This window comes from Parasteatoda tepidariorum, chromosome 7 (assembly GCF_982258835.1).
Source record: "Parasteatoda tepidariorum strain Cologne lab strain chromosome 7, Ptep-v5.0, whole genome shotgun sequence".
NCBI lineage: Eukaryota > Metazoa > Arthropoda > Arachnida > Araneae > Theridiidae > Parasteatoda > Parasteatoda tepidariorum.
This window is the reverse complement of record NC_141761.1, coordinates 99,914,810-99,931,548: the sequence shown is the minus strand read 5'-3', so window position 1 is coordinate 99,931,548 and position 16,739 is coordinate 99,914,810. Positions and strand designations below refer to the sequence as shown.

Genomic DNA, 16,739 nt, shown 5'->3' with positions numbered 1-16,739 from the left:
ATATTTAGTTGAGCTTCATACTTCAAATTAAATGTTATGAGGAAGGAAGGCAAAATTATAAAAATATTGAGAAAAAATGGAAAATAACATAATAAAGATTAATGAAAAAAGTAGAAAAATTATAAAAATGAAAATAAGAAACAAAAATAAAATTCCATATTTTTTTTTTACATTTTTGATTTCTCCTCATTAAATTATTTTCCATGTTTTCTCTTTCTTTCTCTTTTTTTTAAAAAACTTAAAATTTATTTAGGTACTAAATAAAACACTTTTTAAATTACAATTTACAACAAATATTGTTAGGTTAACAAATATGATACTTCTGAAGCGCTTTCTTTTCATAAAATCCAAAAAATTAAGCAAACGAAAAGAAAATTCTAACTATGTATATATATATATATATAATATTGAACTAAATAATCTTGTTATAAAGATTTTGATAGCTTTTTTCAGTTCCATTTGCATAACAAAGTAGATGACCACGATTCTTTCATGTAGATCATATTTGCTAAATTCATAAATATATAAGGAAAAAAATACGAAGAATTCAGTTTTTCGTGAACTTTTGACGTCTTTATAATACATGCTCCAAAAATATCTCAACCTTAAATAAATGTTATGCAACGTTCGACAAAGTTTACGGTTACTAAAACCTTAGAGGTTGTAGAGGAGGGCCTCCGACAGGTTGTCCTAGATATGACATAACCATACTTCGTTCCACTCAAGATAATAATGAAAAGGCGTGGCAGCTGTAAGAAGCACGTGTCTCTCTTGAAGAAAGACAAAGAGTTTCGTGTTTTCAGATGCTATTTTATTTAGTTTTTTTTTGCACGCAATCTAGAATTTCTCCCTTTTTTGTATACATATATTTTATGTTCTTATTCCTTTTAGTTTATCTTATTACATTCCTTTAATTATTTTCTAGAAAACAGTCATAGAAGCGCCTATTTTTTTATTCAAGAAAATTATATAAAATAAAATGTATATACAATATATGTATTCTTTTTTTACTTTTTTGAATTTTTTTTTCTTAGTTTGATAATTCAAACTCCATATGTACTCCCGATAACCATGTTTCTCTGACTCTATAATGAACTCATTTAAATAATATTTTATCACGGAACATCAACAACGTGTATTCACAAAGAGCATAAGTAGTTGAGCTAAGAAGGCGAAATACATACAATTAGATAGTAGTAAAACCTAATTTCAAATAAACTGTCTCTAGTTAAATTATAAGCAGTCTGGTGCAGCCATTAGTGCGCAAAATAAGGCATATAAAAATTCTGGACACAAGAGATGGATATATTTAAACCTTTTTGGTGCACTACTTTTGAACGCTCTAGCCCGGAAATATCACAGACACGAGAAAAAAGGAAGCGAAAGCTCACCTCGTTATTTCGACGAAAAAGCGAGGGGAAGAAAAGAAAAAAAAGAGTTAAGAAAAAAAATTAGGAAAATTTATAATAATTAAAAATAAAGAAAGATGATTTAGAAAGCAAAACCTGTAGGAAAGAAAAACCAGTAGGTAAGAACAACCAGTAGGTAGGAAAAAGTAAAAAACACTCAGAGAGATACTGAAAACTGCAGAGTGAATACATTTGTGTTGTTAAACTGTTGTTCTTTTACTCACTCTTTATTTAATTACAGAAATTACTTTCCAATATAGAATTTCAGAAATTTTGCAGCTGAAATCTTACCTGTAGGTCCCGGTGGACCAGGTGGACCTCTTGGACCTGGAGACCCTGGTATACCTGTAAAAATTATGTTATATCTTTATTGTGTTACTCTTTGCATCATTTTGAAATATATAATTTCTATTATGAATACCAATATGCATTTTGAAATTTCACTTCTATACTGCAAGAACTAAACATTCTAAATAAAAATTAATTCAATTATAACCTATATATTTCTGCATGAATGCTGCTTTAAATAATATTCAATAATGTTTTCTAATAACATATGTACAGTCTAAATTTTGATACAAAAAATTTAAAATCTCACGCTGTAATGGTTTAAACTGATCATTTAGATTAGTGGTTCTTAACATATTTCTATTCCTTCTTTTTGATGATTGCTAAAGAAGCTTAATCCCATCAAAAACTCAAAGAGTTTGCAAACTATATTCATTCATATATTAAATGTTTTAAATATTAAACAACTAAAGACGGTAAAATTTTGGATATACCAATTATTTCATAGTTTCTTGTGAAAACTAAAAAATTTTTACAGTAAAATAAATTTTTTATGGAACATGTTACGGAACAAAAAATCTGATAAACCGTAATTTTTATAGTAATAATTATCGTAAAATCATTGAATCACTCTCATTAAATAAATATTACTCTAAAAATTATGGTATGATATTTTACGGTAAAAACGGATTTGACGGATGATGCTCCCTAAGCGCCGGTACTTTATATCGTGTTTTGATCTAGAAATTTTTGCGACGCATATGCTTACGTTCTTTCACCCATATTTACTGGCTTTTTTATTGCAAATTTTTGCATTTTTAAAAATTTTGAATTATTTTGTACCATTATAGCTTTACTATAATAACGTTCAAATTTACTTCAACCTTGATAATGATTCTGAGTCAAATCATATCCTAAAAGCAAATCGTTTTTACTATTGTAGATCTTACGAATATAAAGGCCTGCTCCATTATCTTCAGCTAAATATAATAACCAAATCTTATACATACTTTTTTATTATCTTCTGGAAATGGCATGTTAAATAAATAATGTAAATTGCTAAAAATTGTTTTAAAAAAAGTTCAGTAGAAGATTTGCAGAATTCAGAAACGCTAACGATAAAGCGTAATTTCGCTTTTCAATACAAACAATTCTTCCTAATACAATCAATTTTCTTTTCATCGCTTTAACTGAATATTTAAGCAATTTAAATGTTAGACAAAACTTTACGCACGAACAATTGCATGTAAATCCTAACAAATAAATCACAGAGTAAAACATACATTTTGCTCATTCACCTGTATATTTCTCACCAAAACTATTTAAATTGTTTTCAAGTAATACATTATTATTGCTTAATTTGAATTTATCAAACCACTTTACAATAATGACCATTAGACAATACTTCAAATATAGTGAAGAACCTAAATATAGATTGAGGGAGAATTAATTTCTGAGCACCACTAACATCTTTCAATAATTGATTTTTCCGAATTACGTTTAACTGCTCTTTTAATAACTTTGTTCTTTTCTACAATTAATTTTTATAATTTATTCCATTATTCATCTTTTAAGGACAGAACTAAATTGTGTAATGAATAGTGTGTCGGAAAATTAGTTTTTAAAAGTTCAAGGAAAACTCGTGAGATGATAAATTGCTTGGATGATTAAAAGATTAAATGGAAATTTTGAATTTCATTTAAATACTCGTATTATGTAAAAGTATTGTGAAATGATTGTTCTAAGAGACAAAGTTTTTGAAAAATTAAACAATCTACGATTTATACTAAAATTTACTAATTTACCTTTTTTTGCAATCATTTGTTTTCAATTATTGGTTGCAAGTGAATCATGGATTTTGTTTAATGGAATTTTCCTCATTAAATTATTATTAATAACTTTTAATTATTCATATCTTTTTCAATTAGACATTAATTAATTATCTTTATGTAAGATATAATTTAATAATTACTAATTAAATATTAATTTATTTACCCAGATTTAAATTTTAACATACAATTTTTATCACTTCAATTTCAACATTACAGTTTTAACACATTTAAATAAAAATTACTGCATTGATCTATCTATATTCAAATGTTGGAATTGCAGTTAGATTATTTTGTAATTTCATTACTGGAAAGTTTCAGAGTATAAAAGACCTTGCATATGTATGACATAATTTTATAAGTTTTAACTTTTCCTTTAGTATGATTAATTAAATAAGCATTTAAAAATTTCTGCTTCTATTGATAAGCAGAATGCTTTTTATCGCTATATTACTATATTATTTTGTTTTAAATGTACGCATTCCATAATAATCGAGCTATTAAAAGAAGAAGAATATTTCTTAACAATTAAGGTATACTATGGTATTATCACATCGCTGAGTGGGGATTAGACGAAATTTAAAGGTCTATTAAAAAAGGTTAATTTCCCTAACCTATATAAATTATATTATAGTTTTGTCTTATCACCCAATGACGATTAAAAGTTTAATGGCCTATAAATGAGGGGTAATACTTTTTAAGAATTATTTTATACTTTGCCTTATCACCTTACGGTAAATAAAAAAAGCTCAACAGACGATTGGAGTAGGGATAATATTACTAAACAACTGAACTGTACATTATATAGTTGCCTCATTAACCAATAGCATTTTAAAGTTTCTTGGGCTATTAAAAGAGGGGTAATATTTCTCAACAATTGTTACGATATCTTATCTTTCGCCTCAGTTCCCAATGGCGATTTAAAGCAGCTTAGTAAAAGATTAAAAAAAGTCTAACGTACCTTAATTATAAGATACTTAAAATAATTTTGCTTCATTACCCAATATGATTTTAAGTATATGATGGATTGTTATAAGTTTAAAAGACTATTGAATGAGTGGTAATACTCTAAAACACTTTATTAAGGGGTATTATTCTTTGCCTTATCACCGAATTGTGATTAAATGAAGTTAATATTTGTTAAAATCATTACGGTATATTATCTATTGCATAGAAATTTCAGACTATGTGTCTTTGTGGTGGGATGATGAAAGAGTCTTTAAAAGATTTTTTATATTTTGCACTTTTAATCAGTAGGTAAAAAAAGAGAATTACAGCTGGTCTATCATTCTGACTAGAATGCGCCATTAAGAATTCTAAAAGAAAATTTAATAAAATAAGTAACATTAGTTAGAATTGATAAAAAGGTCATTTGATGCTCATTAGATGCAATTTTCCAAATTTGCAGGATATTTTAAATTAAAAATTAAAAAAAATCAGCAATTTTTGAATGCTACAGGCTTAGAATGAATCTTTGAAAGTGTAACAGGCACTTACAATGACAGCTGACATTAAAAGAGTGATAAGAAAGGATAATATTCCTTCATAGTTTCTAAGGGATATTATTCTTTTCTAGTCATACAAAAAATAATTTCCTTTGATTTTCACTTTGTCTACAACATTTTAGATTGTGTTTTATACCTTAATTGTGCTTTATACCTTAATACAATCTGATTTTGACTGAAAACAAAAATTTTATTTTAGTAATACAGAATAACTATGCAAGATATAAAATAAATTAAAAAGAGCACATTATGCATGTATTTGATTTTAATTCACGTTGTATTGTCTATACATAGCACTAAGTATATCCAATCTTCTTTTGACTACATACAAGGGTCGTGGTTTTCTGAGGTAGTTTCTCTCGTTATTTTTATCGTTATAAATTTTTATCGCTTATCTTTTGTGAAACTAGTAAGCAACAGTTGATCTTACCGATCTCCCTCTCATTATTTTTGCCTTTTGTTTAAATATCGATAATATTTTAAATATTCCAAATTTTAATTTAAATTTATGACGTCAAAATTAGACATTTTTTCCTAAATGAAATTTTCTCATCAAATTCGATTGCATATTTAATTCAGATAAAAACTGGCTTTTTAGTCTAGTTGCTGATAGTAAAATTTTGCTTGATAGGTAAAAGTATTGAAATTTTAAATACTCAATAGTCTTAGCTATCTGTCTAGTAAAAATTCTCTCAATCTGTTGTAAGAAATGAGATTGTGGACAATTTTGGAAAAAAATTACATTTAATTTCGAGAAATCACCATTACTTGTATCTCAGTTAAAATTTACTAGCATCTTTACACCCCTCTCCTCCTTTTGTAAGTCCTGGAGTGTACATAACATCGATTCTCCTCTTCTATCCGATGCTCTTCGTGAACTTTCAGATTGTTGTACATTTCATGTTCATGTCTGCTGCTTACACCTACTAATTATCCCAATTATCTCAGTTTAATGGTCCTACGGAGAAACAGCAGTATTTTCATGAGGAAGCTCGTAGTCTAAATACTTGCTTTATGTTCATGTCTGCTGCTCTCTATTCTGACTAATTATCCAAATTATCTCAGTTTAATTTTAATATAGAGAAATAGCAGTATTGTCATGAGGAAGCGAGTAGTCCAGAGGCTTGCTTTATGTTCATGTCTGCTGCTTTCCACAGACTAATTATCCAAATTATCTCAATTTAATTGTCATATTGAGAAATATCAGTATTGTCATGAGGAAGTATGTACTCTAAAGACCTGCTTTATATTCATGTCTGCTGCTTTTCACTGACTAATTATCCAAATTATCTCAGTTTAATTGTCATATTGAGAAATATCAGTATTGTTTAATTTAAAGAAGCTAAAGTTGGATATATATATATATGTATATATATATATATATATATATATATATATATATATATATATATATATATATATATATATATATATATATATATATATATATATATATAAATGGTGCAAGGCGATATGAATCTCTTCATTAACATATTCATGGACGAAAATATCAATATACAAACCGTGAGTGCCATTTGTTCCTGGTCTTCCAGGAGTTCCATGTAAACCAGGAATGCCATCACGTCCAGGTATCCCATCAATTCCATCTCGACCAGGAACACCATCTAAACCAGGTTCCCCAGGAATTCCATCTCGACCATCTAATCCGGGAATTCCAGACATTCCGGATTCACCTATAAGATTATGGTCTTATGGATTAAATATCAAAAATCTTTTCTAAATTGGGCATTCAAATCTCCATAAAATCTTTTTTTATTTTTTTAATTGTTAAAATTTTTTTTTTAAAAATTGCTTCACTTCTTTTCAAAAACCCAAATTTAAATAACTTGAGAGAATTTGCATTTTAAAAGAAAAGCAATTTCTTGTTAAATGATACCAGATTTTTATATTGGTTTGTAAACATTGCTTATATTGGTTTGTATATTGGTTTGTAAACCGTAGAAGAGATAATCATAACTTTAATGAACAACATTTATTACTAAGCGCTATTTTTTTAAACTTTATTTTGTCATTTTTTCTAAAGATTTACAGTCATTGAAAACATTGAACTCTTATTTTTCCATATATTTTTCATTTTATGTATGAAACAAAAGTTTATATTGCAGTTGGATTTTAAAAGCTCTTACTTTTATGTCAAATTTAAAACCTGAACTTTAAAAATTCATCAACTGAAACAATAATAAACAAGACTCACAAATGTTTAAAAATACTTACTGATGTGATATCATACAACTTAATAGTAGGATAGTTCTAAAAATCTTATTATGGCGCAATTCTTTGCTATTCTCTATGATTTTTGAATTAAGAAAAATTGTTCTAGCCTATTATTTGTATTATATTTTTCGTATACCGTCAGAAAAAAAATTATGTTTTGGGATTCCAAGATGGTTCTTCAATTAAAAACATATAAAAAGATATTTTATTTATTCTTATGACCATTGAAAGATCAAAGAACTTTAAAGAAATATTTTAAAGCTCTTTTAGAGAGAACTGGTATACAAATTTTTTCAAAATTTCTGCAAGATTTGTGTCAGGTATAGTTATATAGAATATTAAATGTTTAATATAATTTTTGATGTTTTTGAAAATCACAAACTTTCAATTTTTATTCGTTCTAACTACCTTTTGGACCAACCGGTCCAGGAAGTCCAGGGAAACCATTTGGTCCTCTTGGTCCAGGCTGGCCTGGAAGTCCACGATCTCCTAAATCCCCCTTTTCACCTTTATAACCAGGTGTTCCTAAAAGAAAGAAAAAAATTAGTACATTTACTAATAATAGATGAATGTATTTATGATGTGCTTGCTTTTTATACCACCGAAATATGCGTGTCTCAGACATGAAACACATGTATAACTGAAAACCGTGTTTCTCACACATGAAACACATGTATAACTGAAAACCGTGTTTCTCACACATGAAACACATGTATAACTGAAAACCGTGTTTCTCACACATGAAACACGTGTAGCACAAAAGTTCATTTGTTTCACAGACGAACCACATGCATCGTTGAACATCACTCTGAACAGAATTTCGAAGCGTTTTGAACTATCATATCGCTCAAGCTTGCAGCAACCTTAATAAGGATCCAAGTTTAATCATACTTGAGTGATTTTGCGTAGCATTTGTGTTCAGTTAACCGTACCGCTGCCCTTACGTCCATACCTTATCATTATTGCCATATGTTAGAAAATTTTTGCGCATGCGCAATACAAATAGCATTAATTATTTGCAAAATCATTCTAATATTGTGCAAATGATTCCTTTCTTAAACTTGATATCAGGATTCCATGACGCAACTTTATTGGAAATGAGGTTCAAATTAACATCTTATTAAAAGTGCAGCAAACTTGTAACGTATTATGGTACCATATACCGATATTATAGGTTAACGTAGAGCCAACTTTTATGAGGGCATATTCTAAAGATTTTGGAAAAAAACAAATTATCCATTAACTCTTATATCTGGTAAATAAGCATTTTTAGAGTCTCTACTGTAAATAAACATTAACTCACAGTTACGGTTATTAAGGTTATTTTACCTTATATAATATGTGATATAATAATATTTTGTCAATTATGACTAATTTTAAGTCCATTGCTAATGAATAAAATACCACCATGCGCCTTTTTCAAAAAAAGATAAAAGTAGTTCTTGAGGAAGTAAAAAACTCTATAACCATCGGACATAATCTTAAAGAACTATCAAAATCGGAAAACATGTTAGATACCAAAAATTATATTCTTACAATTATATTTACTAAAATATCTTAGATTTAATGTTTTTAAATTGTTTTTATTACTGTTCCGTTAAAGTAGGCCGTAGAACAATCACGATGGGTGAATTTGGGACCACGAAGACAACCCTTCGCCTTATTATAGAGAGTAAAATATGTAGTGGCAATTAACTGTAAAAAATCAGCATTGGGTATACTTGACTAACATATATCTTGCAGATGACACTTAACCTAAAAAAAATATCAGTGCAGGGTAAACCGGGCAATGTCAATCTCTTAATTACTTAGATTACTGAAAATAATAAACATATTTTTATTCATAATTTAAAATGTTTCAGGTTTGGTAAGGCAAAAATAATTTAACCCTCGTGGTTTTTCTCTCCATGTAACGCAATTGCGGTTTAGTTCCATCAAAATATCCTCCACGAAGGCAAATTATTCTCGATACTTGATCCAGAACTGCCCTTGCCTTCTGGATTGGGTTCAAAATTACAACCTTACGGAGTTGAACTTTAGTTGCAGTGAGCACAAAACTGGGTCGGCTGTTCAACGATGGTTATAAAATACAATTCTGGTAATGAAAATATACTGCCTTTAAACCATTTATTTTGCAATTTTTCCGTTCATATGGTAACGGTTTGTCAAAAATTTTGGTTTTAAAAAGACTGTTTTTATTACCACTCATTTAGTAAAAAAATACAAGACTGAATGGTTAATTTAGCTGAATAAATGGTTTTTACGCCATGCTCTAAAGTATCATGATAAAATTACAAAATTTGACCTCATTTACCAAATTTTATCACACGTTATAAAACTATACTTTATTTCTTTTTTAAAAAAATCAATAAAGAAGCGTTTCGGTAAAAATTACCAAGGTTTTTGGTGTCCCCATCGAGTCACAAACACGGTAAATTTTACCATAATCTGGTATTTTTGACCATTATGTGTTTCCCGTCTCAATGTATAATCTATAGAAATGTCGGCGTATCCTATTAATAGGTACATCATATTAGTAATTTCGTACATGAAAATGTTATAAGTGAGTTAAAATTTCCAATTATTCTAATAAATAATGAAAATTTATTAATGCCCGATCATAATTAATAATGACTTTAACTTCTTAGATTAGAACCAAATCACTTTTTTTTCACTTTAATTAATGTATTAAACCGCATTTTTTTTCATAGAAAATGATAGGAAATGACATAATTAGAGAACACACAATGAGATAGCGACAAACAATTTATATAAACTACGTGCTTGAGATATTTTTAAAATCGAATTACAAAATCCTATCTGAATTTCAAAAATAATAAATAAAAGTAAAGGAGAAAGAGAAAACTAATTCATTTCGAATTATCTTAAATTATTTTAGAAAACCTCGATTTAAATTGGAAATGAAATCATTAAATTTTAATGAAATATAAAAAAAAGCTTTATTTTTAACATAACTGAACTTAAAAATTAGAAAAGCCACAAATAAACAATCTCTATAAAGACATTCGCCCCTAAAGACAGAAATAAAGTACGATACGAGATTACGATATATCTGCATAAAGTAATGAGAAATTTATTTATTTCTTCAAAATAACTTGAATAATTAATGTAATTATTTAAATGCGCTGTCATGCGTACACATTTCCATTCACTAACGAAATGCATTGCTTTATATAATTAAAGCAATAAAGCGTAAACCTGTTAATTTTTAAAATTCATCTTCTTTCCATTTGAAGTTAGGTGATAAAATTTACAAACAAAACGAAAATGTTAGCTTAGGGGAAATCAAGCTACATTGGTAATTATATATTTTAAAACTGTTTAAAATATATTAATGAAATTGGTTCATAGAATTAAATAAACGTTTATAATTAAAGAAAAATAAAATCAAATAATTTTTTTACTTTATTTGATAAGCTTTCAAAACAGAATTCTTAGTAATAATTTCCATATAAAAATCAAATTATTAGCAAGTTTAAATTAAACGAAATTTATTCATCTTTAAAATAACTATAACAGTGAAAAAAAATTTCCTTAAAAAGTTTAATATTTTTTTTCAAACTTAATGAAAAAAATAAAATGAAAAATTTCAAAGAAAAAAATTTGAACATTTATTAACTTATTCACAGAGCTTTGTAAACAGAGTTTAAAGTAATAATTTCTATGCAATGAAAAATAAATCATTGGAAGGTTTTAATTTAACGGAATTTATCCAGCTATCTGTTTAATTAATTATAAACGTGTGACATTATTTTTTTCCTTAAAAACCCTTTTAATTTTTTTTGAAAAAGAACGCATGGATTAAAATTGGGATGTTTACTTATCAACTGTTTTGCTAAATTAGCAAAATTAATGTTAATCGATACATTAAGCTATTTGAATATATTTCCAAATTTTTTTAAATTTTTTTATTTTCTAATTATTATAAAATTTTTACTTCACTTCGCAATGTCCTTTTTCAAATTTATTGGATTTAATTAAAACATCATTAAAAAAACTGATATACCGCAGTTTATTAACTGAAATTATTCTTTCGCAAACTATCCTGAAAAATCCAGAACTTTTACATAAGTTTTTTTTTCTCACACATTTCTTTGATACTTAAAAGAAAAGTTCGGTTTAAAATATATTGACAAAAAGTGAAACTCAATTGGCATAGTTAGTGGTAGCGATATTATAATATAGCCTTTAGAGAACGTTTGGAGAGCGTTAAGAGAAACTTATCCTTAAAATTGCGAAATTGGAAAATATATTTGCAAAAAAACTTGTTACTTATCACAATCTCTTAACAAAGGAGATGTTGTTGCTTCTAATGAAGCTAGGACAGGCCAAAGTCACCAGCCATTGGCCTTTCATGAATTAATTGCGCCTTTCGTTTGACAAGAGAGCACCGCAAGGGTGAGAGTACGTCTTAGCTAAGAACCCCATAGGTAGATATCAGCACCACTTATTCGCGTGGCAATTCTTCAATTTAGATCTAAATCTAGAGGAGCCACCAGATACCTGTACCCATGCAACTGACCACAGGGCTTTCGATTCCACAGATTTTACTATCACGTATATCGCATGTGCTCTATAACAATGACGTATGTAATAATGTTGACATAATCAAAATATTTTTACTGCAATACATGGTTCAAAAATATTTATATTTCCCAATATGTCACGTTAATTTTTTAATTTTGCTTATCTACAATATTCTTACTTATTCTCTTGACACTAATGAAATTTATCAAAACTTACAATATAAAATCATAGTTGCTAATTATCGTTATTATTAATACTTATGATCTTTAAGTAGTCTGTATAAATTGTTGTCACAATACTATTGTATCGTATTAAGAATCAAATAATATTATCGTATCGGGACCACAATATTATTGTATCTTAGTATAATATTGAATAATTATCGTTATTATTATTACACGTGATTTTACAGTAGTCTATATCTATTATTGTCAATAAGGATCACAATATAATGGTGCATTACCATGATATTCGATAATTATAATTTTTATTAATACTATTGATCTTATAGTAATTCATATCTATTGTTGTTGGCAAGGATCGCAATATTATAGTATATTAGATATTTATCCTAAGTTATGGTATTACTGATCTATCTTGAGGATTATTTTTAAAAAAAACTATAGTTTCGATGTTTAAAAATATCGATATTAAATGTTAAATTGATATTTTTTCCAGGTCTTGTTTGCAATAACACAGTACATTAAGCTTCGTATAGAAAACAATGCAGGAAGTTGTAATACAAAATAACCCAAAGGTAAGCTGAATTGTTTACTGTAATTGCATAGAAGAAATGTTTGGATTGTTACATATTTATCCTAAGATATGGTATTGCTGACATAACTTGCGGATTATTTTGAAATATCATAGTTTCGATATTTAAAAATATCGATATTTTATATTAAATTGATATTTTTCCCAGGTCTAGTTTACAATAACACAGTACATCATGTAGGTATGCGATAAAGAAAACAATATAAGTATGTGATAAAGAAACTTCGTAAAGAAAACAATGCAGCAAGTTGTAATACAAAATAGTCCAAAGCTAAGAATGGCTGCAATGTAGACCCATTATTCATCAAGATTGTAGTAAGAAGTCATTACTAACATCAAGGTGATGGGTCACAGAAACATTGCATAAATCCAGAAGATTACGACAAGTGATTTAATGTTGTATATCACGTAAGATCTTCTCAAAATGCAATCTTGACATGCAGTAACGTTTGGAGGTTTATTTATTCTTGTCTTAAGTGTGTTTTGCAAGGGACTTGTTACAAATTATAAATTTGGATCACTGTTGCAGCAGCAATTCGAGATTCTGGAAAGGCGAAGATAGCTTTCCTCAATCTTTTGCAGAAACCTAGCTTTAGATAGCACTATCACCAAAAATGGGAGTGTTAAAATAATGTGGTAAGGCTGTTATGTTTGCGTTTTGCTTAGTTTCGCTGATATGACGAAAGAGACTATATGTAATGTTTATAATAAATTCTTTTAGTAAAAAATGCATTATAAATTACAAAAACAATTCAGTTTGGAATTAAATAATGTTACGTAAGCAAAGGAAGGTTTATATAAACAATTTTTTTGTAATAAGTGAAGCAATAAGTGAAGAAAGAGTTCAAAATCATTAAAAAAGTATGCTCACGTAAAACTGAGGCAACATTATGTTTTTTTTCTTATTTAAACCCATCTTTGGCCAATATATAACAAATGTGAAAGTTTTTGTTGCCTTTCAGATGAAACTGTGTGATTATTTATAAAATAAAAGTGCTTGATTCATATATAAAAATTAAATGGTTCATCACGTACCATTTATGAAAGAAAAAAAAACCACCAATGTTCTAGTGAATCATCATCTTCTTTATGCAACTAGAGCCCCGAAACTTCGGGGATGTAGATAAAAATTTTGACTCTGAATTCGCCACAATTTTTGCAAAGTTTGAAACGGTCCAACTCTTAAATGCTTTTCTTTGCATGTAACTTGTCTTTGTGTGCTGTTAAAGTACCTGAAATCTGAAAGCTAACGTGTACTAACTAAAAATAGTTTCAAAACACATAGTTAACATAATATTCTTCAGCAGGACTCTTTTAAACCCTATTTCTGATTTACAAGATACATTATATTGTTGTAAATGACATAAAATATTTATTAAGTTAAATTTGAATATAAAGAGATTTATGTGGCCAACTCTCGAATGGAAATATATTTGTTCGCTTTCCTTTTTCATTACATTTGAAAATGGAGGTTGCTATAAGTTTCGGATGATTAAAATTCTGTTGTAAAATGCAAAGATAGCACTACTACCTCAACTTCAAAATAGTGAAGTTTAGGTTCTAAAACTTATTTATTAAACGAATCTAATAGATGGAATACATGAAAGAGTGTAACCAAATAATATTACTGTGATCTACTTCACACAATTTGAAATTCAAAGTAAGCCAACGACGGAACTTTTGACCTAGCTTCCAAACTAAATCAATTTCAACTATTGTAAGGCGAGGCTTGGGAGTTGAAGAATTGGAAGATCGAAAAATCATTTTATTTGAACGTGTTCTGGAGATTAAAATAGAAGAAGACAAGGCTGGATTTTAAAGAATGTACTGGAATTCTCGTTAAATAATCTAGTTGGTAGTCATTTCTTTTTAACCAGGGTATTCATGAAAACTATAACTCGTTAATACTAAAATTAAAGAAAAGTTCTTTTTAAGTTTACATATAGAACATTAAGTTTTTTTTTTTTTGATACGATGAATGATTTTTTCAATGGATACTTGAAGGCGATCATAAAAAAAGAGCTATAATTAACATTTGGTTTTAAAATTTGAAGTTATTGAAATTTCCTAAGTTCTTTTTATAATACAAGATGTCGTGGGTTCGATCCCTGCCCGACGAAGACTCCCCGTGTAGTAAATGGTGACTGATGCACGATAAATCTGTCTGGTACACGATAAATCTATCAAGTCCTCTAAGTTCCCATAACAGATCATACCTCTGAGGGTACTGAACCAGGAGCTTCCTTGTCTTCTGGATTGGGTTCAAAATTACAAGGCTAAGGAGTTGAACATTAGTAGTCGTAAACCCAAAATTGGGTAAGCTGTTTAATGACGGTTATAGTTAATTTATTATATTTAAAATAAAATTTGTAAGATAATATTTATCTAACACTTAACAAAAATTTAAAAAAGTAATTTAAAAAATTTTAAAAAGTTATAATATTTTTTGTCAATACATTATTTTTTATCTAAAATTGTCTTATTTGATTAAAATTTTATTCTTATTATTTCATCAAAAATTTAATTATTTTGTTCATAATGTATATATCTATTATATAAATTTTTATTTATATATAAGCCAATTTTTAAAACAATTTTTGAAGGTATTGGAATTTATTCTTAGTGTTTATTAAAAGCTACAATTAAATTTGAAAAGCAAATAATGAAAATTAAATAAATTATTATTATCCAATAAACTAATAGTTGAAATGAATAAATTTGAAATTATAAATCATTTTTATTCCTTTCTTTTTATAATTAATGTTCTTAGTAGTTCTCTTACTCATTATTCAAATGAAAAAATATTGTAATATAATCATTTCCACAATACATTGCTTTGTACCTAGAATTTTGTTCATTTTCTTTAAATGCGATATAACTCCTTAAATTAATTTAATGTATCCTATTCTTGTAGCCTACCCTGATGCATCCCATTATCCAAACTTTATTGCGAGGAACAAGATTATAATCTTCTTAATGTCTAGTTACTCTAATCTATGCTTTTTCCTCCAGACAAAGATAATTTGTATTTGCTGGGAGCTAAGCAAAACATAATATTTAAAGTAACTAAAGTCTCTCATAAAACTCTAAAATGTAATGAAAATTTTATCCTTATTCACACAACTTCCGCAATCTTTGATAAGAGATTTTAAAATATAATTTTGTGCCCCATATAGAAGCAACATTGCATAATAAATTCTGAGCATACCTCACATGTAAGCAATATTGTATAGTAATTTTAGCATACCTAATATACTTTAAGCTATACTTTTTCCTCAAGACAAAAATAATTTATATTTACTGGGATACTATGCTGTTGTTGTTATAGTTAATTTCCGTCGCACTAGAGCAGCACAATGGGCTATTGGCGATGGTCTGGGAAACATCCCTGAGGATAATCCGATCACATGCCATCACAATTATGATCCTCTGCAAGGGGGGTGGCACCCCCGCTTCGGTGGCCTGACAAGCTGCACTCGACATGGTTGCTATGCAAAACATAACATTTAAAGTAACTAAAGTCTTTCATAAACTCTAAAATATACTCAAAATTTTATCCTTACTTGCAAAACTTCGGCAATCTTTGATAAGAGATTTGACAATATAATGTTATGCCTCATATGGACGCAACATTGTGTAGCAAATTCTGAGCATACCTCATATGTAAGGAATATGGCACAGTAATTTCAGAGCATACCTCCTATGTAAGTAATATCATATAGTAATTTCTGAGTATGCCTTGTATATAAGCAATATTGTATTTTAATTTCTGAGCATACCTTATGGGTAAGCAACTTTAGTACATGGGAGGTGATAATTAAGATAAATAACTCTTTTTCCCACAGGTTTTAGCGTGCTCTAATTGAATGTTTTTAAATAAATAAAATCTGCATTACTTTTAGCCAACTTTAAATAAACTTGGAAGGAAAAAAAAGAATTTTCTTGATAACTAGATGTCGAAGATAACTTTAACCAAAAGAGGTTACTCACCACGAAACACAATCTAATCCACCAAACTTTTTTTCTTTTTCCTAACTTATATTTGCTCGAGCTCCCCTCAACAAAGCGTAACACCTCTCACCAAAGTAATAAAAACTTTCCTCAAATTCCCACTTAATTTCGAGTTTTCGTCTAATACGTTCGTAAAAGTA

General features: G+C 28.0%; 1 protein-coding gene across 1 annotated transcript in view; it reads right to left on the bottom strand.

The window, feature by feature from the left end:
• Nucleotides 1-16,739, bottom strand: part of LOC107445460 (uncharacterized) — a 204,187-nt gene that overhangs the window by 26,841 nt on the left and 160,607 nt on the right. The window contains exons 3-5 of the mRNA XM_021144441.4: nucleotides 7,675-7,791; nucleotides 6,555-6,725; nucleotides 1,701-1,754 (exon numbers count right to left, since the gene is read on the bottom strand). Of these exons, the coding sequence (XP_021000100.1) occupies nucleotides 1,701-1,754; nucleotides 6,555-6,725; nucleotides 7,675-7,791 (342 nt within the window). The remainder of the gene's footprint in view (nucleotides 1-1,700; nucleotides 1,755-6,554; nucleotides 6,726-7,674; nucleotides 7,792-16,739) is intronic.